General features: G+C 46.1%; 1 protein-coding gene across 1 annotated transcript; it reads right to left on the bottom strand.

Annotated features, from left to right (window-relative positions):
• Nucleotides 1-479: 479 nt before the first annotated feature.
• On the bottom strand, nucleotides 480-20,504 carry PANX1 (pannexin 1; the record flags this gene model as incomplete). The annotated part of the gene is made up of 5 exons (XM_079539832.1): nucleotides 480-565; nucleotides 2,432-3,102; nucleotides 4,013-4,236; nucleotides 12,071-12,210; nucleotides 20,324-20,504. The coding sequence occupies 5 exons, from the start codon at nucleotides 20,502-20,504 to the stop codon at nucleotides 480-482; spliced, it is 1,302 nt and encodes a 433-aa protein (XP_079395958.1).
• Between the last annotated feature and the right edge of the window lie 1,409 nt (nucleotides 20,505-21,913).

Raw genomic sequence — 21,913 nt, 5'->3', positions numbered from 1 at the left:
ACAAACAAACAAACAACCCCTTCAATAGGGGAGAAAGCCCTCACATGCCTCATTGAGATGGCCAAGCCCAGAGGAGCAGCATGTCACAACACAGCACAGCCATCTCTTTTTGAGGGCTGTTTCCCACCTCTCTACAGAATAGTGCTCTTTTCCAATGCTGGCTTCATGTGCATTCAGTGCATTTCACTTGTACTCACAATGGGGGTTTCTTTTTTTGTACTTCTTGGTTCTTGTGGCTTTTTTTTTCTTTTTTTTCGTTAAAGAAATAATGAAAGTCTACAGCATGGTTTTTCAGGTATGTGACGACGCCTGTTATTCAACAAGCAGTCTGTAAAATGGTCTGTCCTCTGAGGAGCTGCCAGGCTCCAAGGATAGTTGCACTTGAAGAGCAGAGCAGCACCTTGTGTTCAGCACAGTGAAGGCAGAGGAAAGCCCTCTTGCAGCAGCACAAAGCTCCTGCATGCGGTGGCTGGAAGGCATCAGCATGAAGAGTCAATAAGTCTTTGGCGAAGCTTTTTATCTTCTTTCTGGCCCAAGTGGTCACTTGCATCACGGTCTGGCAAAACTAAGCAGAAAGTTAACTTTTAGAAGCGACAAGCCATCAAATCACTCAACATTCTTGTTTGCAGAACTGCAGCAATGCAAAGATGGGGCAAAAAGAACAGAGGCAAGCTCTAATCAGTGTTGCCCAGTGCCAGGACAAGAGGCAATGGGCACAAACTACAACACAGGATGTTTGTTCACTCTGAACAGGAAAATTTCTCTGCTGTGCAGGTGATGGAGCAGTGGCATAGGCTGCCCAGAGGCTGTGGGATCTCCTCCTTGGAGATCTCCAAAAGCCACCTGGACACGGCTCTGGGGACCCTGCTCTGGGTGCCCCTGCTGGAGCAGGGGTTGGGCCCACGGATCCTCTTCTAACATCAGCCATTCTGTGATTCTATGATGCCCCATCCTCTTATCCCAGACCCTGGCCAGCATCTCCTCCTGTGCATTTCAAAGTCAACATCTACCACAACTTTGTTAACATTAATCAATTAAATTAAAGCTAATTAAAACAAGACATCACTAGCTAGAGATGAAAAGATGGGGAGAAATGGGAGAATCTTTGCTGGTGGACAGTGAAATCCATCAGTCAGAACAAAAGGGCCCTGCCAACCAGAGTGGGTCACCACGTGGCAGCCTCTCTCTGTAACATGTTTTAATATATCTTCAAGCATCAGTTTGTTCCGCTCTAAACACAAGGAAACTTGAAGCCTCTGAAGTGTTTTTGAGAAATGAAAAGAGTTTCAAATGTTCTGCTTTTCAATAAAAGTGAGTCAGATTTTCCTTAGCTTCTTCAGGTCATTACGCAGACACCTCAACCTTGGGCTCCTAAACCCTGGTAGCAAAACGACCCACCTGTATCTTCAAGAAGGGTCACATTTAAAAGGAAAACTACGTTCTACCAGAAGTACTCCAACTTTCTCCTCTAGAACTAAGTATTCCTTGTACAGGTTGAAATAATCTTCACTGTTCCTTCTTATTTCCCCTGTTGTATAAATCCACTTCTCCAAACCTCAGCCCAAGAAGTGCTTGACCAAAGCACAGAGGAACAGTTACCCTGTGGATGCTGCTGCTTCTTTTTCGGTATTAAATGCAGGGGCAAGGTAAACTGAAAAGAAAGTGGATTTCAGGTTTTTGTGCTGCTGAATGTTTCAAAGAATCTTCACTTCTACAAGTGAAGGACTTTGTGAGGAGGCAGACCATGGGTCTGAACTGTTTCACTAGGAGGTAGGTGCTGGTGTCCTGCTGCTTCTGCAGGGACATCTGTGACAGTGGCCATGTTTACATTAAATGGGAAGAAGGACTTGCCACCCTTTTTGCCTCTCTCTGGATATCTGGCTTCTCTTCAATAACTTGGCACTGGATTAGAATCACATTTAAAATACACTACACTAAAAAAACAAACAAACAAAAAAACCCTTTTATTTTAGCACAGAATATAACCCCACATCTTGTGTAACAATTGCTCAGAGCCAGTCATGACTAGAAGATGATGGGACTATTCAGAGCACAAGTGCACCAATCCAGATCCTGACTCACCATTTTGGCAAAAACCACTTTGCAGATGATCTGCCTTTCTCTCTGCTTAATGAACAAAACACACTCGCTGGCCTCACTTCCTTCTTTTGTCAGTTTCTATTCCTCTGCCAGCAGCTTTTCTGAATATTTTTTTACATTAATCTAAATCTTTTGCTATACTGCACTCATCACATGTAAATGAAGTCATAGCAGTTATACTGCAGACGACACAGAAAAGTGTAAGCAGGTCCATTTTCTTGCAGAACATATTAAAGTGTTTTTGATAGAATACACACCTAGATGTGACTGGCTTTGTTTGGTTTGGGCTTTTTTCCTTGTTCTCTTTTAAAGAAAGCTTAGGCCAGCTTACCTTGTAGCTCTGTTGCATCTTTTTCCAACTCCTCTACAGCTGTTTCCTCCGGCTTCCCCGGCACAGCCGTCCTTGGCTTCCCATCAACAGTATCTGTCTTAATTGTGCCAAGGTTTATCAAAAGTTGCATGACATCAAACTTCTCGGAAACCGCAATGTTCTCCAGCACTTTGAGGCATTTATATGATTTCAGTTCGCTCACGTTTTCCTCAAGAAAGAGGATGTAAAGGCTTAAGTCATCTAAGCTCTTGGACTTCAGCTTCAGAACGTCGAAAGTCGGCAGGATTTCGTACACTTTGAGAATGCCCGAATTCCAGCGGAAGGGAACAAACATTGCGTACACCACCAGCGGCATCACGAGGAGATAGACGATCAGGTTAATGTAGCTGAGCACCTTGAAGACACCAACAGCAATCAGCTTGCACTGAACCACTTCTGGAACAGTTGTGTCGTTCTTTAAGATCCCTGTTTTGATGGTGCAGAGAAACTCGTCGCTCAAAGAGGAGAGGCTGATGTAGTAGCCCAGGTAGAGGCAGGCAATGAAAATAATCACGAGAGTGAGCAAACGGCAGAAAATGTATTTGATGATTAAGCATTTGGAATTCTTCTTTGTCTTCAAGTACTGCTCCACAATCGGGTATTTAAAGTGGCTTTCGGAGATTTCCCACAAGCTGCAAGAGAGAGAAGAAAAAACCGAAGTCACACAGACTGGATGACACACCTATCTTAAATTTCTGATCAGCCTTATCCTTGAAAGCAGACACGAGGTTGGGTTTTCTCCTATTGGGGTGAGCCAGCAGTAGATCTATTACAGCCAGTGAAAAGCTACCAGCGGTTACATGAAGAATAATGACAATCTTACACAGAAAAGCCACTTAAGAGCTCAGACATTGGAAAATAGAAAAAGGGTATTTCCCTTACAGCAAAAAAAACTTTCTTGTTCCTTGCAATATGAAACAGGCATAGTGTGTACATCCACAAGGCAAAACACACTCTCAGGAACTCACTCAGTTTACAGTGCACTCCTTTGCCTTTCCCTTGCCAAGGCAGCGCACCGCTTTGCTCAGAAGGTTTGCTTTTTTGCTTATGTTGTTTGATTTTCTTTCTTTCTTTGGTGGGGGCTGTGGTGTAGGTTTTGTTTATTGGTTTTGCTATTGTGTTTGTTTTTTAATTTGCTTTACCCAGAAACTCTGCAGATCTAAAAGGGCAGGAGACAAGGAACAGGCTCTGCCTCGCATTGACAAGTGAGGACTGCAGCTCCTCCTGTTTTCTTATCTCAGTGGGTAAAACTAATTAACGCCTGTTACAATGAGAAAAAGAAAAACAGGACATCTCAGATAATTAATAATTGGAAGAGCTAATCAAACGTTTTCTTTGTTCAAAAAAAAAAAAATACAAAATTGCAAGTTCCAGCTCCAAGTTCTCACTGTAATGATTTCCAATGTCTTTTTATTTAATCAATTTAAAAAGGTGTTGAGCCACTACTGAATCTTTCACAACAAATATCTCTGTGAGGGCAGGTGCCACATCTGCTCAGAGCTTAAGGAGAACAGCAAAGAAAGCCAAGCTGCAGCGTCCTACCTCTGTGTTAAGTTTTCATTAGCAGCTGGAATGAAGTCAGCGGGGTCTCTGGGGTCTCCGCTACGGACACTATTTGCAGCTTTGATTGCTCTGTTATAGGCTTTGTCAAGTTCTTCCATGATAAATTTCAGGTCTGAAGAGAGGTGAGGTGCTGCTGTGAAGCGCCAGAACAGACATGGTAGGTACAGCAGGATGGCCACGAGCAGAAGGATGTACGGGAAGAACTGAAGGGAGAAGAAAAGTTCAGATTAGGCCCCACCTGAGTATAAAATAAGCCAGCCATCATCCCCCATAAGCATTCCACATAAGCCCATTACATTCCCAAGAACCTTCTTTAAATGTTTCTACTAAACTGACTTTTCGTTACCAGGGACACACAGGGCAGTCAATTCCCTCTTCATTCAGCTCCAGTAACCTCAGTGCTGCTTAGAGCTTTAAAACAAACAACACCACACACCACCATGAAAAAGCAAAATAAAGTTACCATAATCCTGACAATAGTCCCCATTGCTTAGGGAAAGGACTGAAGAAAGCATAAAGCACAACAGCCTCAATCTTTCCTTCTTCTATTCATCACCAAGTAGGAGCTTTTCCACCATAAAATGAAATCTCCAACTCCCTCCAGCTTCTGGAGAGAACCTATTATCTATCTGCTGTGACTTCCTATTCAAGGTTTATATTCATACGTAACAGTACACTTACAGAGCCATGATGTACTGTCTAGTTGGACAAGCCATTACTATAGGATTCTGAGCAATCTGACTGCCCTTTAATTCATTATATTAAACTGTTGATAGTTTCACTGAACTCAAATCGAGCTTTAGTTCCTATGGAATTTTAAATTAGTTGTGATGAAGAAATTTGGATTTGGCTTAAGCTATCTTCAGTGGTATAGCTGCACACATGCACGTCCAGTGGAAAAGCTGAAGGGGAATTGTAGAGACAAGTTGGGCTGGAATCATTAGTCATCAAGTGGGACAGTCCTGCTTACATCAATGGATCAACAGATACTTACAAGATGAGAATCTGGACCTAATATTAGCTTGTGTTTGCATTAAGCAGGAGAGATTAACGTTTCGTATGCACAAAATAATTAATCTGATGTTGCTGAGCATCTATCCAGGAATGCTGCTTCTAATATCATTCACCAATGAATCACCACCATTAATGCTAGGGTTGTATATGACACGTTAGCAGGGAAATGAAAACTGACTACTTAAAGGAACTTCATTCAGCATTTGGAGACCATAAAGTGAACTAGATTTTGGGATGTGCACGCTGTCTGCATAGCAGTCACACTGGAAATATGTGACACTATGAAATACGTGACTGTAAGATACAGCCATGAAAAGTATTAAATAGCCACAGAAAGCAAAGAATGAATGAAATTATGAATGAAGGTGCAGCCCCAAAGTTGCATTGTCCCAGTCCCTGGGTCTTTCTTTACCTGGACAAAGGCTCTGGTGGCACATTCTGCACTTACGCAGCACGTAACAGTTGTGATGCTCTGCCCCAGACCTCCTCCAAGCCCACCCACCTCCCTGCCCTCCTACAACCTTCTCTCCTTGCATTTTCTCCTTCCCTGACTGCTTTACCACTTTTTATTCACCTACAGCCATCATATTACTGGGATGCATACAAAGGCACGTCGCTAAATTCCCTTCACAAGGTTCTTAAAACTCCCAAAGCTGCAGCAGACGGAAGCATGAAGAAACTCCATGAAACTCTTTTCCAAATGGTCACAAAACCAGAGCAGGAGCACAGCCATTAGCCCAGCTCTTTTGGTTTGGAAAGAAAGCCTGTGTTTGTCAGTCCTTCCATAGCACTTGATGCTTCACTCCATCCTTCATTGATTCTGGCTCCTTTTAAAAAGGAAGGACATTTGTTCCATTTGTTAACAGCAGGCTTACATAACTAGCCAATTGTTCTGAATCATTACATTTTGGGGTCCTGAACCAACAGGCAGAAGCGAAAATGCAAAGTCATTCAGCACGAGTCCTAGGTTTTAGAACAACAGACTTGGATTACCCAGCTCATCTGACTGCGTTTAGAGTCACGCACAAAGACTTCTCATTTTACGAAATGGACACTGTGGCATTCGCACATGGATGTGCATGTGCAATATGCCCCTTTTTATATATTTACTTCAAAGGCAATGAAAAAAGGGGAACTGCTGCTCCAGTCCTGTAGTAATCAGACAAAACAGGAAGTAGCACTGACCTTGAGAGCTCTACAGACAGAGAAAGTTACTTCCCTAAAAGTAAAACTCAGTTTTACTTTGCTGTTTATCAAGTTCCTTTCCAAAGGCAAGTTCACAATGTTGGATTTAAAGTAGTAAATGACATGGCACAACACAGAAAGTGGAACATACACATTAGATCAGGTAAAATATCCTATGGTGTGACATGGTCTTTTCTGAACTTCATTAGTGAACTGCAGTAAGGGCTATAACACCTGGAGGCCCTTAGCTTCCATCTCCACCCAGTGCAAGAGGAAAACAAAAAGAAAGGCAAAGGCCCAACAAGTCTGGCACTCAAAACCAGAGTAAAGGAGCTTCAGCTACATTGCTCCAAGTTTGGGAGGTGCTCAGCATAGGAAATGTTTGATTATTTGCCAGGATTTGGACTTGATCATCCTTATGGGTCCTTTCCAACTCAGGATGTTCTGTGTTTCTATGATTATTATACTGTGTGATTATGATTCTGCACAAGAGTAATGCATGCACCAGAGACTCACAACTAGATCTTCCTACACGTTTCCTGCCATGCACATTTGAGCTCCAATGGATGTACCTTCCCTTGTTGGTCACCTAGTCTGATAGTAGCCTTTGTCAAACCATGTGCTCCCAAGGAAGCCCAGCACTACAAAGCCAAGCACTCAATTCCCTCATCCTGTACTGCTGCAGCTCATTTTACTCCACTAATCTTGAGTACTGCGTGCTTTACAGGCTGTACCCTAACTCCTCCTCAAAGCCAAGAGCACCTCAAACTTGAGCAGGATGTACAGAAGAGTCAGGATGTAGAGCCACGATCCCCCATTTCAGCACAGAATGTGGTTCATGTGGTTTTCAGTCTTTACTTGCAAGAGCAGCCATGAGGGTTAGCTCTAAACATATCAGCTATGCACACCAAAATGCTTACACTCATAGACGTGTGCTGTTTTCTTACATCCCCAGTGAGAACTAGCTTGAGCAGTTTTAAATCAACACTGTGAATGGAGAAGACAAATAACCCTCATGTATGGAGTAGGAACTCTGGAAATCTATTCAGAAAATGCGAAGTCATGACTATTTATTCAAGTGTCTGCAACTGATTCTCCCATGAAATTTACCTGCACAAATTGAGTGCATGTTTTCCAAAACGTCTTACTGGGAGTTGTGAGCACTTTGGTTCAGATGAATTTTCAGAATGGCATAAACCATCCTCACTACATTTCAGTTCCCAGTGCGCATACACAGTCTACAGTGACTGATCTAGTGCTGCAAATATCACAATGAATTCCAAATACTCTCTTGACATGGTTTTTGCCATCTTTTATTGAAAGGTCCTCCACAAAACATATCCACCTGAACAACTGGAAGCTACTGCTTAGCAACATGCTATGGCCACAGCTCCAAATAACAGCAATTAGCCAAGTAGCTGCCCAACATCTAGCACACACTGTCACAGCTGTCTACAGGAGTCTTCCCAGGCTTTAAAGAAGCTGGAAAGTAGAAGATCCCAGGCTATTTCTAAGGTCTCTGTTCTCTGCCCTGCTAAACACCCTTCTGAGTTTCTTGAGGTTGACTTGCCTTCTTGAAGACATATGGTTCAGTCCCTTTGAACTAATCACTGAGAACTCAGCTAATTCAGCAATCAAAATGCATACATGAGACACAAGAAGTGTCTGAGTAATGATTTTGTATATACAGATAAGATGATTGAACCAAAGGACTGTCTTTTAAAAATGCATCACCTTCACACTCTCCTGAAAATAAGGGAAAAATCAGACTAAAACCTAAAAGAGCCTGTTATATACACCCAGAGAAGTGGATGCTCCATTGTTGGAGGACATTCAGGATCACACTGGTCAGGGCTCCAAGCACCTGGTCTAGCTGTAGCTGTCTCTGTTCGTGGCAGATGAGTTGAACTAGATAGCCTTAAAAGGTCCCTTCCAAGTCAAACAATTCTATGGTTCTATGATATAGCATCCTCAGCTTCAACCATACTAAGACACTGTAAGTACAGCTGTGACAGGCAAGCTGAAAGGGCTTCTTAATGACTTCTTCATATACTCAAATACTATCTTGAGATTCAAAGAAAAAACAGCTGCCAACAGTGCAGTGATCTATTTGATAGGACTTGAGACGTGGATAAAGGCAGTGAGCGGAAGGTGAGAACCACCTCTGTGAAATTACAGGAAAAAACATTTTCTCATTTTGCAGCATCTTCAGTCCTTATTTATTTTGGGCAAACACTACTGAAATGGTTGCAAGCATTCAGACTTGTACTATGGTTAATAGTGGCAAAACACTAAGTCAATCACAGAACCATAGGATGGTTTGGGTTGGAAGGGACCTTAAAGCCCACCCAGCCCCAACCCCTGCCATGGGCTGGTTGCCCCCCACCAGCTCAGGCTGCCCAGGGCCCATCCAGCCTGGCCTTGAGCACCTCCAGGGATGGGGCACCACAGCTCTCTGGGCAGCTGCACCTCATCACCTCTGATCACCTCATCACAGTAATAACACTCTCTGAACAATAACACAAAGCTGTTAAACTGCCCGGGTCTGAAAGACAGCCTTGAGAAAATTGACAGGAATACGGTAATACTAAACAAAGAAGGAAGCACTGAAGCACTTCTACTGATTTAGGATCAAAATATTTTTCATTAAACAATAAGATAACAATGAAGTACCAGCTTCTTCAGCCCCAAATTCCTACATGCCAACAGGAAGAGTTCAAGCAAACTAAGCATGCCCCAAACTGGCTGACAGCAACAAATTCTTCCAGAACCAAAGCTATTAAGCTCCCTCTGGATACAACCCCGTTCCTATTGCATGAGATGTTTCACCAGCTTTCAGAGCAGAAGCATGAGCTGTAAATGACTCATCATTCTAAAGGTTGCCACGTGGATGAGAGACTGTCCTGCCTCCAGAACCGAAAGTGAATTTCAAACCATGCATGACCTTTTTTATTCCTCCTGTTATGTGCTCTCTGCTACAGTACAGCTTAAAAGGTGTTTTTCCAGATTCAAATAGTGAGGATAATGAGACTAAACTAGCTATAACACCACACAAAGAATGGTTCGGAAATGTATCTGTATCCTATTTTCCTTGCACTCTAATCGCTCTGGGTGGGGCTTTATAGGTGAAAGATGAGGAATCCTCAGTCAGCTGGGAAGCTGTTACCAACCTGGTAACAACTGTGATGGTAATCCTATCAACAACTCACTAAAGGACCTCAGGAGGGTTTGTATATCTACAGACAAGCAATTCAGAAGGCAACCCACGGGTCCACAGTACATCTCAGTTCTATTACTTTCCCCACACCTTGCTCAGTTGCTATGTTTGGTGCCTACCAAGAGCCACTAAGATAATGCTCATTGGTCTCCCGTTTGCACCTGCATAAACCTCTCTGTGTACGATGCATTAAAAGGCTTCACAGAACAGTCTTCTCCTTGACTCATAGAGGCCAAAAGCTTGTTTCCATTCCAGTTCAAAACAAAGTTATGTTTTATCAAAACAGACCATCATCTTTAGAGATGAGAAGCAAACTGTACAAAGGGAGCAAATATGAGGGCTGCCTCTTACTTTATTATGTTGGCCCATGACCACAGAGACAAGTCTTGGTGGGATGGCAGTAGAGGCTGAACCTTTCCATCAGTATCCCATTACATTTTGGTACTGTGTGACAGATGGCAGCAGAGGGGCAGTCTGACAAAATAGTGCCTGACATGGTAGTGTGGATGAAGCAAAGGTGCGTCACTGAATTCCTCCATGCAGAAAGAATTGTTCCCACTGACATTTATTGATGCTGAAACTTTTTGGAGACAAAACAGTGGATGCGAGCACAGTGAGGCAGTTGGTGGTGAGTTTCAGCAGTGGCAACAGCAGGTCACCTCTTGATGTGATAACGCCCTCAATAATATGCTTTAGCTTTTGCAAACTCTGAAGTTGTCAGGCAACTGGACTTAATGGTCTCTGTAGGTCCTTCCAACTAACCATTCCCTTCCATCCCATCCCATCCCACTGGCTGCCCTCCAAGCAGCATGTGCAGTTTTGACAGCTGCTCCACTGGCAGGGCTGGGGGCCAAGCATGAGCGCAGAGGTTAGGCCCAGGCACCCTGGCCCAGATACAAGCTGTGACTCAGCTGTTTGGAGGCGCTGCTCACTGCCAGCCTGCAGGGTTTCAAAAGGAAACATCACACACCACCTGCCATAGAGGAACTGTGGCAGTAAGAGCCTTGCAGAGATTCCTGAGACAGCACCAGTCAGCAGATTAACATGTGTCTGTTGGGCTGTGTCATGTCAGTATGACACAAAGGCTTATTTGCCATAGCTGGCAAACTAAAAGATTTGCAGCTGCAATTGCCAGCTATCAGCTGTAGCATAAAGTTCAATTAAGAGACAGGTAACAAGAAGTCATTTCCTTGATAGAGGGAGGGAGCAAGGCATCCAGCTCTGCAGGCCGAGGCCCCTCCTGCCCAAGCAGACTGATGTCCCATCAGCTTCAGTCTCCGCAGGCCTGGCTGAAGTGAGCTAGGGCACTCACTGAGCAACTATGAGTTCAGGTTGGAAGCCAACAACTCTGGCTTTAATATTCATGAAATGAAGGACCTCTAGGTCCAGGTTATGAGTGGAGCTCACTGAGGAAGGCAGTAGGAAACCTTTACGGCCAGGGCTCTGGGGCAAGAAATGAATCAGAGGTAGCCCTGAACTGTCTGTCCAAGGAGATCCAACCAGCTGACTGGACAATAAAAGCTGAGGCATCGGTTGTGCCAGTGGAGCCCAGAAAAACAGGCACTGCAGGTCCCAGAGCCAAGCTGCCTCTAACACCAGGTCCTCATCCCATGGCCACTGGGGTGATTTGCTGGGACACAAAACTGTGGCTTGAATGTGGTAATAAGGTAATAAAACAGCAGCACACAACAAAATCCACACATCCACAGAGCTCCTGCTGTATTTCTGACTTCACCATCAGCACTGCCCAAGCATTTAAGTCAGAATCTGCAACTCATGTCAAAACTCAGCCAACCCCTTTGATGCATCTCAGGTATCTCAGAACCCACTGCACTTTGCAGCCACAGAATAGGCCCCTCCCTGGGAACTCCTAATGATGCTGCTTTGCTTGCAGCAGTGAAAGGCTTAATGGGAACAACCTGAGAAGCTCAGAAAAGCTTCTCAGAAAAGCACACTGAAACATGTTGGTGCCTATTATATATTTCACCTCTCCCAAAATCCATATCTGCCCTGCATCCAACTTTCTCCAACTGGCCAAGTATAATACAATAAAAATATCAAATATTTTTACTATCTTGCTTTCAGAAATTAAGGTTTTGATACAGCATTAAGTCAGCTGCTGTGTCTTGTATCCTGAAGTTAAAGCAGTTCTTTAAAGACATGTTGGGCACCCAGCTCCAGGGCAACACATCAACATTACTCTTTTGTCAGCTAACTGGTGACATTTGTTATCCTATAAAAACAGATCCTTTACTTATAAGCAGAAAATGTCTCTTCCAGCTCTACCCCTTTGGAAGTAAGAAAAAGAAAACACTCTGTCTAAAAACAGAAAGTCAAGTCAAAGCCAGGGATAACACCAGAGAAGAATCATAGAATCACAGCATCCACAGAATGGTTTGGGCTGGAAGGGACATTATAGATCATCCAGCTCTGAACCCTGCCGGGACAGGGACACCTTCTAATAGATCACTTTGCCCAGAGTCCTATCCAATCTGGCCTTGAGCATCTCCAGGGATGGGGCATCCACAACTTCTTTGGGCAAAAGAGGAGGAATGAGAAAGGGAATGTAAAGGCAGGCTTCTACATGTGGCCACTGTTTCCATGAGGAGACCTGTACGTACTTTATGGAGCCAGAGGGGAATGTTCTCCAGGTTGTTGTAGGCTGGCTGCTTTTGCTGCACTGCTGCCCAGCAATAGGAGTCCACGTAGGCAGCCTGGCGCCAGGAGAAGGAGCTGGGGGCAAAGCAGCTTATCTGGGCTCCTGGAAAACAGAGCAGAAGGGATCATGCACTCAAAAGATGAAAGAAAATAAATCAAACTTAGGAAAAAAAGAAAAAAAAGAAAAAAAAAAAAGCTCATTCTTGTGATTTTGCTGCATCCAAAGCTATTACATTGAGAGTAGGAAGTATAGCAGCACTGAGAATCACTGAATTCCCACAGAACTGCATCCAGAACTCCCACTGGGACACTCTAATGTCTCCTAAACGTTGAAACAGATGCTAGAAACATCTATCTTTTAGGACTACTTCCACAGTTCTAGGGGAAGGACTGTTACCTCTCAGACCCCTCTTCCTCACATTGGCCAAAGGAGAGCCAACAGATGAAAAGTGTGACCACATGAGGCTAGTTTCCCAAGGAAGCAGCTACCACAGCACACTATCTTAATCCCAAGTGCTCACCCCTCACATGTATTGAAAGAAGACCTCAAATATCATTCCCCCAGCCCTGCAGTCCATGCAGTAATGCAAAGGCAGGTGTGTCCCACACTTATTCTGCCTCTGAGCATGAGTTTTGACTTCGGGTTCATGTTAGCCCTGCTGTAACTCCTAGCAGAGCAGGAGTGGTCCCCAGGCTCTTCCAAGGGTCTCGAGGTTCATTCTCCCCAGCACAGGGCCAGGCACACCACAGCCATCTCTGCTCACTCCCAGCACTTCTCCAGCCTCTGGCACTTAAATGTAAGATTGAGGCACTAAGTGGCAGCCAGAACAGCCTCAGCCCTGGAGTCAAATTCTGCTCTGACCAGATTACAGGCAGCAGTTAAGTCTTCCTGAAATGTGTATCAAAGAGGAAAAGTGGTTATTTGATGTGGAGCATCAGTAGCCCCCTTAGGTGAGAGACAGTAACACAGGACAAGGGGTTTTGCTTTTCCTTCAGAAGCTGTGACAGCCACAGCAAAATGTAAAGTTTTCAGTGGACTTTCCTAGATGCTGAAACACAACAGCTGTTTCACCAAATGTTTACACAAAGTGGAGGTCACCCTTCCTTGAGGACCTCTATGCCAAGAACAGCCTCCGACGCCTCCTCCAGCACAACACAAATGTCAAAAGAGCAAAAAAGAGAAACACTGCTACTTTTTTCTTTCCTTTTCTCAAAGTTATTGGTAGATGGCATCACTTTATGCTTTATGAGAGTATGTTTCTGTTTCTGAGCCTCTTTGCTAGTTTAGCCTCTAGAGAACAAGAACTGCTTCTGTAACAGAAGATGACTGCACTAGCCTTGTAACTTGTACAGCCTTTTCACAATGTAGCACAGTTAAGGGGCATTATAAATGAAAGCTTTTCCCTATGACTCACTATCACAATTATTTCTGAGGCTGTAGTATCATAACGATGGGGTCTGATCTGTCACAAGCTTCCCTTATGGAAAACAAGTTGCTGTTTATCAGCCCAGAGCTCACGTGACTTAGCTAACTTGGCACAACACGAGCTCTTGCACTCTCCCAAAGCTTCAGAAGTTTCTGCTTTGCAGAGAAATTCCCGTTACCTGTGGAATAAATAACCTGCAGAGAAGAAAAAAAAAAAAAAAGGAGAAAAGAAGGATGCAATTGGAGTGCCTCTGTCCTTGATGGGCACCATTTATGATCTGCTTTCCCTAACAAACCCCTGCTGCTGGCTGAGTGCAGCAGGAAACAAGTGGCCCTTTCACGGGTTGAGCAACAGAAGTGTTCAGCAAGATGCTTTGTCCTGTCTGTGTCTGGCATCTGCAAAAAGAACAACATGCAGGGTGTTCATTCTCATGAATGGGTGCAAAATCACTGAAAGTTAGAGAGCCCTTAAATCAGTGATGCACAAGGCAGCCTCCAAAGTAGTGCAGACACAACTTCCTACCAGAACAGGCACAGCAATCCCAGGGCAGCAAGCTCAGCTCTTCCGATCCCCACACTTCAGTCCAGACTTAGGAGACCTTCAGACCTTCAGCCAGGAGTCCAGCAGGTCAGAAACAGACAGCAGCAGGAGATGGGGACTCTCCAGTTACCACCCCGCTGTTTAATTAACTTAATGCAGTTCTGCTTGTAAATTCTTGTTAATATAAGTACATCTTTGCACTAATCATGGTGCAAACAGATTACATCTTTGCGCAGTATCTTCACCAAACACAGATTACTCAACGCATCTGAAAGTCAACATGATTTTACACCCTTTTTTCCCCTCCTTTTTCCCTCCAAAGGGGCACACAGGCACGCCTGTGTGACCTCAGCTGAAGAGCAGCAACTTGAGCTGTCACCTTGCCCAGCTCCACATAGCTTCATGTTCACCTTGCCAACAGCACCCAGCGTCTCCTCTGTGCCTGGGACTGGAAAACCCATTCTTTTTTTGCAGCTGGTGACTCTCCAACTCCTCTCCAGCACAGGACAGCCCACAGGTGGAGGTCCTGCCCTGGTGACATCGTTTCATCTCCCAAAGAAAATCCCTGATTGAAAGGACAGAGTCCCAGTTCAGCAGGTGACTGCCTTGCTGGCAAGCAAAGTGACACCCCAGGCTGTGCCTCATCCCTCACCAAGGCAGGTACCAGCAGGAAGCACTGGTTTTGTCCCCAGCAGCCCAACACCTCTCTTCCCACCAAGGCATCTAATTAAGAAACTAAAAGACATTGCTTCCAAGAATCAACATTAACCACACACTGAAGTGCTTTTCCTGAACTGAGGTCAGGTGGTTTGTAGCTAAATAGATTAAACCTTCAGCGAGTAATTACTGCTTCCTACTGCACCGCAATCATTGGGAAGAGATTTGCATAGGCTCAGATGAAAACTCAGCCATTAATTACTACCATAATGTCGAACTGGGCAAAATGAACCAGCCATGATATTCAAATACCTGATTTTATCCAGCAAGAATTAGTGACACCGGCAGCCACAAACAGGAAAATCAAGCAACATGTACACAATGTACAGACTGCCAGGCACCATCCAACACACTCTTCTCACCAATATTAAAAGACAACAAACAATCTCACACTTAAAAATATAAAAAAAAAAGATGTCCCAATGCATGCCAAAGGAGAAGAAACTGGATGTGTGGGTTTGCATGCATGCATTAAGAGCAGACCAGAAAGAATGTGTTTATTAGATTTATAGATGCCTCTTACGGACCAAAGTGACACACCAGGTGAAGGATACTCACTGTGTTCAAGAAGGAATTGTGGAGGGAGCTACAGCAGGAAAAGAACAACTGTTTGCCAAGGCTGACTTTAGCAATGGGGAAGCAGAACATAAAGCCCAGGTGATGCCATATTCAAACAGAGGAGCCACCAGGTGTCTGTCCCACTCCATGGGGCTGGGAGCTGTTCCTCAGGGAACTCTCAAAACCAGGCAGGGGGAAAAGAGCTAGGTGTTGACCAGGAAGGCCATCAGAGTGACAGGTCTGTTTAGTAACTGGGGGAAAAAAAACCCTTCTCAATGAAATTCCCACCAATGACATACAAAAAACATAAGAAGTTTCTCTTCACCCAAAGGAGAAACATCTCAGAGCTGATGCAATGAACCTTTGGCTCCACTGCTACTTCGCTGTTACTGCAATCCTCTGGCAATGTCAGAGGGCCACAGCGCTTTAAAACAAGTTTTGGTCCCCAAAACAGCTTTCCATCATTTCTGTAGGAAATGAAAGCCTGGCTCTGTAGAAGTTGAGCAGAAAAGATTCTCCTCATTGATAGATGAAGATGTTCACCCAAAGGCAATTTGGACTTGCCAGTGAAGCAACATTGCTGCAGGTTTGGGTTGGAAGCTCTTGGCACAGGCTTGTCCCTGACAGCAGGTACTTCTGATCTTCACTGAGGGCTCTTCATGTGCCAAAGAGTAGCACGGCATGTGCTGCCATGGAAAAACAATAATCAGCAAATTGCTGGAACATCCAGGGTGACATGAGCCAGCAGTGTGCACTTACGGCCTGGAAGACCCACTGTATCCTGGGCTGCATCAACAGAGGCCAGCAGGGCAATGGAGGTGATCGTCCCTCTCTACTCTGCCTTTCTGGGACCCCATCTGGAGTACTCCGTTGGTCCCCAGCACAAGAAGGATGTGGAGCTCTTGGAGCAGGTCCAGAAGAGGCCACAAAGATGCTCAGAGGGCTGGAGCACCTTCCCTATGAAGAAAGGATTGGAGAGTGGGTGCTTGTTCAGCCTGGAGAAGAGAAGGCTCCAGGGAGACCTCACTGCAGCCTTCTGGTACCTGAAGGGAGCCTACAAACAGGAGGGAGACCAACTTTTTGCGCAGTCTGATAGTGATGGAACAAGGGTGAATGACTTTAATCTAAAAGAGGCGAAACTTAGGTTAGCTGTTAAGGAGAAATTCTTCAGTCTGAAGGTGATTAAGTGGAAAGAGTTTGGGGAGGGTGAGAAGCACTGCTCCACAGTCAGTCCTCTCATGAACTCTCCCAGTTTCAACAAATAAAAGCACAAGGCACAGCCCGCATCCCAGCACGCAGCCTGCTTCAGCAGCCCTGGGGAATGTCCTCTGAGCTCCCAGCCAGCAGCTGCCACAGTCACAGTCTTTGGCCTAATGACACCCAATCTAACCTAGCTATCACAGAAGTCACAAGGTCAGATTGTTTCCCAAAACCCAACCCCATGACTTGTGAACATGAAAGCAGACACACCAGCAGGAAGGGCCAGCAAGGGCCTAGCAGCAGAGGCAAGGAGTCCAGTCCAAAAGATAAAGCTAATCCCCTTCATACCCCCTGTTCTGCTGTCCAAGGCATCCCAAAGTCTACATACAGCCTCCTGGCAGAGATGAGAACTAAAACAAACAAGGAAAAAAATATCCTTCCCAGAAACTAGGTGGGATATGAGCAGCACACAGAAGTTTGTTACCAGTGGGAAAACCCAAGGCAATCACCGGGAGCATTAATCCCACGGTATGCATGGCACAGGGTAGGGCCTCCCCACCTATGGGCACCTCCAGCACAGCAAGGTGGGGACAACCTGAGATCATTAGGGACAATAATACTCATTCAGTGCTACAAATTCTCATTTTGACAGACACATACCACTGCTGTGGGCTGGTCTATGGTCAGGCACTTCCCAACCTGTCACAACTGATAAGCTCACAGTGCTACCCAAACCTTCATGTTGGTTATACCCAAGTTTAAGTGTCTTTACTTAGCACATGGTGGTTTCCCGGTCCTGGGAAGCTTTCCCAGGGGTCTGTTATGTCATATAATAAGCATAGATGTTATAAGGAGGATAAAGTCATGCTAGCAATACATGAGCCATACACAGAATCATAAAATCATTTGAGTTGGAAAGGACCTTTATTAAAGGCCATCGAGTCCAACCCCCCTGCAGTGGACAGGGACACCTACAGTTGAATCAGGTACTCAGAGTCCTGTCCAGCTTGACCCTAAATGTCTTCAAGGATGGGGCATCCACCATCTCTCTGGGCAACTTGTGCCAGTGCCTCATCACACTTAGCATGAAAAACTTTTTTCTTATATTCAGTGTAAATCTCCCTCTTTTAGTTTGAAACCATTTCCCCTTGTCCTATCACAACAGACCCTGCTGAAGAGTCTATCCCCTCCTTTCTTACAGCCCCTCTTTAGATAATAAGAGGCTGCCCTCCAGTCTCCCCAGAGCTTGCTTTTCTCCAGGCTGAACAGCTCCAGCTCTCTCTGCCTGTTTCAATTTCCTCTCTACCCAACATGCTTGGGGATTGTCTTGTTGTCCTGGAAAGGTCTGGATGTGCCACTTTCCTCCATGCAGTTCCACAAAGCCCTCTGTGCTCCGAGATGCAGCAGCTATCACAGCACTTGCTGTGAGGCAGAGGGCTCTGGAGACTTCTCTTTGCCCTTCTCCATACAGTGAGGCTGACAAAGCCCTAAGAAGTGGCACTGAAAGAGATTTCAACTGCCCATGTCTCAGTGACAGAGTAGTACCTGACCACCCGTAGCGTATTCACCTTAAAAACTGCTGAATGCCATAGGAAACAATGTAAAGTAGTCACGTAACACATGCACACAACGCTGCTCAAATCCTCACAACCCTACGATTATTTCCCAATTCCCAGTAGAAAACAATATCAAACACATACAGAGTATAACTAAAAACAAACTCAGGCAAGTTTTCCCCTTCCCAGCAGGATGCAGACAAACAGAGCAGGGGCCACGCGCCTACCGACCCACAGGGCTCCCTGACGGAGCACAGTGGATGTAACCGTGCCTCCTGCATAGAAATCCTTTGCAATACACAAACTGAATCTCATCTGCTATCTGAAATTTCTATCAAAACAAGAAGTTACTTGATAGCATCAGAAAACCTTTGTAAAGGTATTAATCATTTCTCATAACCAACAGCAAACACAGGTGGGATTAAAATTGCAGTTATAGGCCCCTGTGCTGCAACTGGGCACCAAACAGCTGGAAGGCAACATCTGAAGCTGCCAGGGTACTTTAGGTGGGAGGAATGTAATTATCACAATAGAAATAGGATCTGAGCACTTATTTTTGCAAAGTGCATGCAACTTTTGTATGCAGAGGAAGAGATATTTCCATGTTGTGACTCACACATTGCTTTCACAACCACTCCAGATTTGGGGTTGCCCTTTCTCAGACTCAAAACAGACCTACCATTTTCTCTCAGTTTAGCAGCCCTGAGCTAAAAAGCACAACTACATCAGGAAGCATTTGAAACAAATACTTACTTTGCATTTCAACACTGGCTCCACACCAGTGCCCAGGGAAGTGCCAAGACCCAATGCATCCCTCAAAACACCTTAAAAAGAAAAGCTCCTGCCCGGCAGTCAGCGCAGCATGCGGCACAGGCAGCACGCGGAGCAACTATCACTTTCTGCATGGAAACCACGTGGGTAGTTTTGTTCACACTGGGGCCTGCCAGCACACGGTTGGTCTTTTTCTTTTTGAAACACAGGAGCTGGCTTTCAAGCTTCAGGTTTTCTTCTGACATGTTCTCAAGATCACAAGTAAAAAAAATAGAGATACATGGTGTATCCCTGGTGTGCAAAACACAGCGCATACTTTAATTTGTGCTTTGTGAATCTGCTGTAGTCACAGAATCAATTTGAATCATTTTCATATTGAAAGGTACTGTATGCTGCATATGCTATGCACCAGGGCCCAAACATTCGGTTAGTGAAAATGAGACCTTTGCTCATCCAAAAGAAAGGAAACTTTCACCAAACTTAGCAATTCAGCTGCAGGTTGGAGCTTCGCATAGAGGAGGAAAGTAACTTTAAACTAAAAGAGGGGAGATTTAGGTTAGATGTTATGTGTAAAGAATTTCTTCCTAGAATGGTGAGGCCCTGGCACAGCTGCCCAGAGAGCTGTGGTGCCCCATCCCTGGAGGTGCTCAAGGCCAGGTTGGATGAGCCCTGGGCATCCTGAGCTGATGGAGGCAACCAGCCCATGGCAGGGGTTGGGTGGGCTTTATGTTCCCTTCCAACCCAAACCATTCTGTGTTTAATGATTCTCTGAAAAATGAAAGAAATACCACTGCAGGGCTCGGCAGAGACCTTGGTGTGCAGGCGTTGCTTCCAACTGAGCTGGGCAAAGCGCTTTCAGAGAGGAAAATGGAGGAAGAACAGATCCACGCATGAGCTACTTTGTGCACCTGCACAGCCCCTAAATTGAAAGCCTTCTTTCTCGTTGCTTCAAGAAGACAAGTGCACTTGTTGTAGCTGATGTGAAATGGAAAGGTTCGCTTATAGAAATGCTTCCGCACCCTTTCAGTCTCTGACTGACCAAAGTACCACAGGACATGGTTGTCCTCAGCACTTCTGCTTGGTTGTTTCCAAGTTCTGGGTCAAAGCCACATCCACTGAAACAGCCATGGCATTAGATGGTGGGGGCACCTTACCTATTATGCAGTTTGAGATCTGATTAGTGCCATACACGATGTTTTTCATAGAATCACGGAATCATTAAGGTTGGAAAAGACCACTAAGCTCACCACGTCCAACCCCAGCCCACTGCCCACGTCCCTCAGCGCCGCATCCCCACGGCTCTCGATCACCTCCAAGCACGCTCCGCCCCGACCCCGAGCGGACCCCCGGTGCCGAGCCCCTCCCCAAACCCCGGCGCTCGCAGCGCTGCCCCCGCCCCGCCCAAGCCTTTGTGTGCCGCGGGGAGGGGGCGGCGGGGGGCGGTTACCGATGGAGACCTCCTGGGCGAAGGCAAGGGAGATGAGCAGCAGCGGCAGCCCCACGGCGATGCAGGTGACGATCTTGTCCAGCGCCAGCTCCAGCCGCAGCCCTTTGTAACGCGTCTCGGGCGGCTCCTTCAGCAAGAAGTCCGAGAAGACGTACTCGGTGGCGATGTGTGCGATAGCCATGGCGGGCTCGGCTCGGCACGGCACGGCACGGCACGGCACGGCGCGCTCGGCACTGCTCGGCACGGTGCGGCTCCGCCCGGCTCGCCGCAACTCCGCCCAGCAGCGCCCACAGCGCCCGGCCCTGCGCCGCCCCCTCGTGGCTGCTGCCCGCTGTGCGCCCGGCCGTGCTGCTGGCGTGGGCTCGTTCAGTTACGGGCCGAGCCCTGCAGAGCTTGTCGTATCGCTGGGCACCGCTGGAGCCTGACTTCTAATTCGTACAGCCCGGTCAGGCGTTTGTACGCACTGATATCGAGCACTGTATGACACAACTTAAGGAGGACGTAAAACCATGAAAGGGTGTCCAAAGGACGGCTGCAAGGATGGGGAAGGGTCTGAGGGGGAGACCCATGAGGGGCGGCTGAGCTCAGCCCAGAGCAGAGCAGGCTGAGGGGAGGCCTGATGGCAGCTGCAGCTCCTCACAGGGAGCAGAGGCAGCGCTGAGCTCTGCTCTGTGTGACAGCGACAGGGAACGGCATGGAGCTGTGACAGGGGAGGACAGCTGGGGGTGAGAGAAGGTCTGCACCACAGGGTGGTGGGCATGGAATAGCCTGCCCAGGGCTGTGGGCATGGCCCCGAGCTGCTGGAGCTCAGGAGGCGTTTGGACAGTGCTCTCAGACATTCGTTTGGGTTTTGGGTAGTGCTGTGTGGAGTCAGAAGTTGGACTAACGATCCTCGTGGGTCCCTTCCAACTTAGGCTATTCTGTGATTCCATGATAAGATCCCCCACAGTTGCTTCCCTTCTCCAGCTATCAGCTTCTCCTTGGCCAAGAGATGCTCCAAGCCATGCACAGTAGTGTTTCCTCCAGCCAAAGTGTTTCATCTCCACTGCCACATCTCAAGTTGTTTTTGCAGGACTCATTTCCAATAACCTTTAGCTGGCTTTGCCCCCTCCTTTAGATTTTTTTCCTTTTTTATTTCTGTTAGCCCGATTTCCCACAGCCCTCAGTCCAGGGGTTACAGAGGTGATCATCCACCTCCTCAGCTATGGCTTTGTGTACTGCTTCTGCCCAAAGGCACAGCCCGTTCCCTTCCCCTCTCAGCTCTCTCTTTGCAAAACCTGTGCTATCTGCTTTCAATTGTCCTTTCTATTTTTTCCAAGCCCTGATCCAACAAAATCATTCCTCACACAGAAATCTGCAGTTGCAGAAGTTCTGCAACTCCAATTCCCTTTCTTGTTCTTTCTGGGTCGTTGTTTGATGGCATCCTTCCCTGGATGGGGCCGGTGCTGTGACTCATGCTGTATTCAGGATGCAGGTGCCCCAGACGTATGTGTCACAGTGCCATGATGCTTTCTGGCTTGTTCTGTCCTTAATTCCTAACAGTCTCTGATATCCACTTGCCTTTCTGCCCAGCTAACTTTGTCTTTGAAC

The sequence above is a fragment of the Tetrao urogallus genome (assembly GCF_951394365.1).
Source record: "Tetrao urogallus genome assembly, chromosome: 1".
In the NCBI taxonomy this organism is placed as follows: domain Eukaryota; kingdom Metazoa; phylum Chordata; class Aves; order Galliformes; family Phasianidae; genus Tetrao; species Tetrao urogallus.
This window is presented reverse-complemented; position numbering and strand designations above follow the sequence as displayed.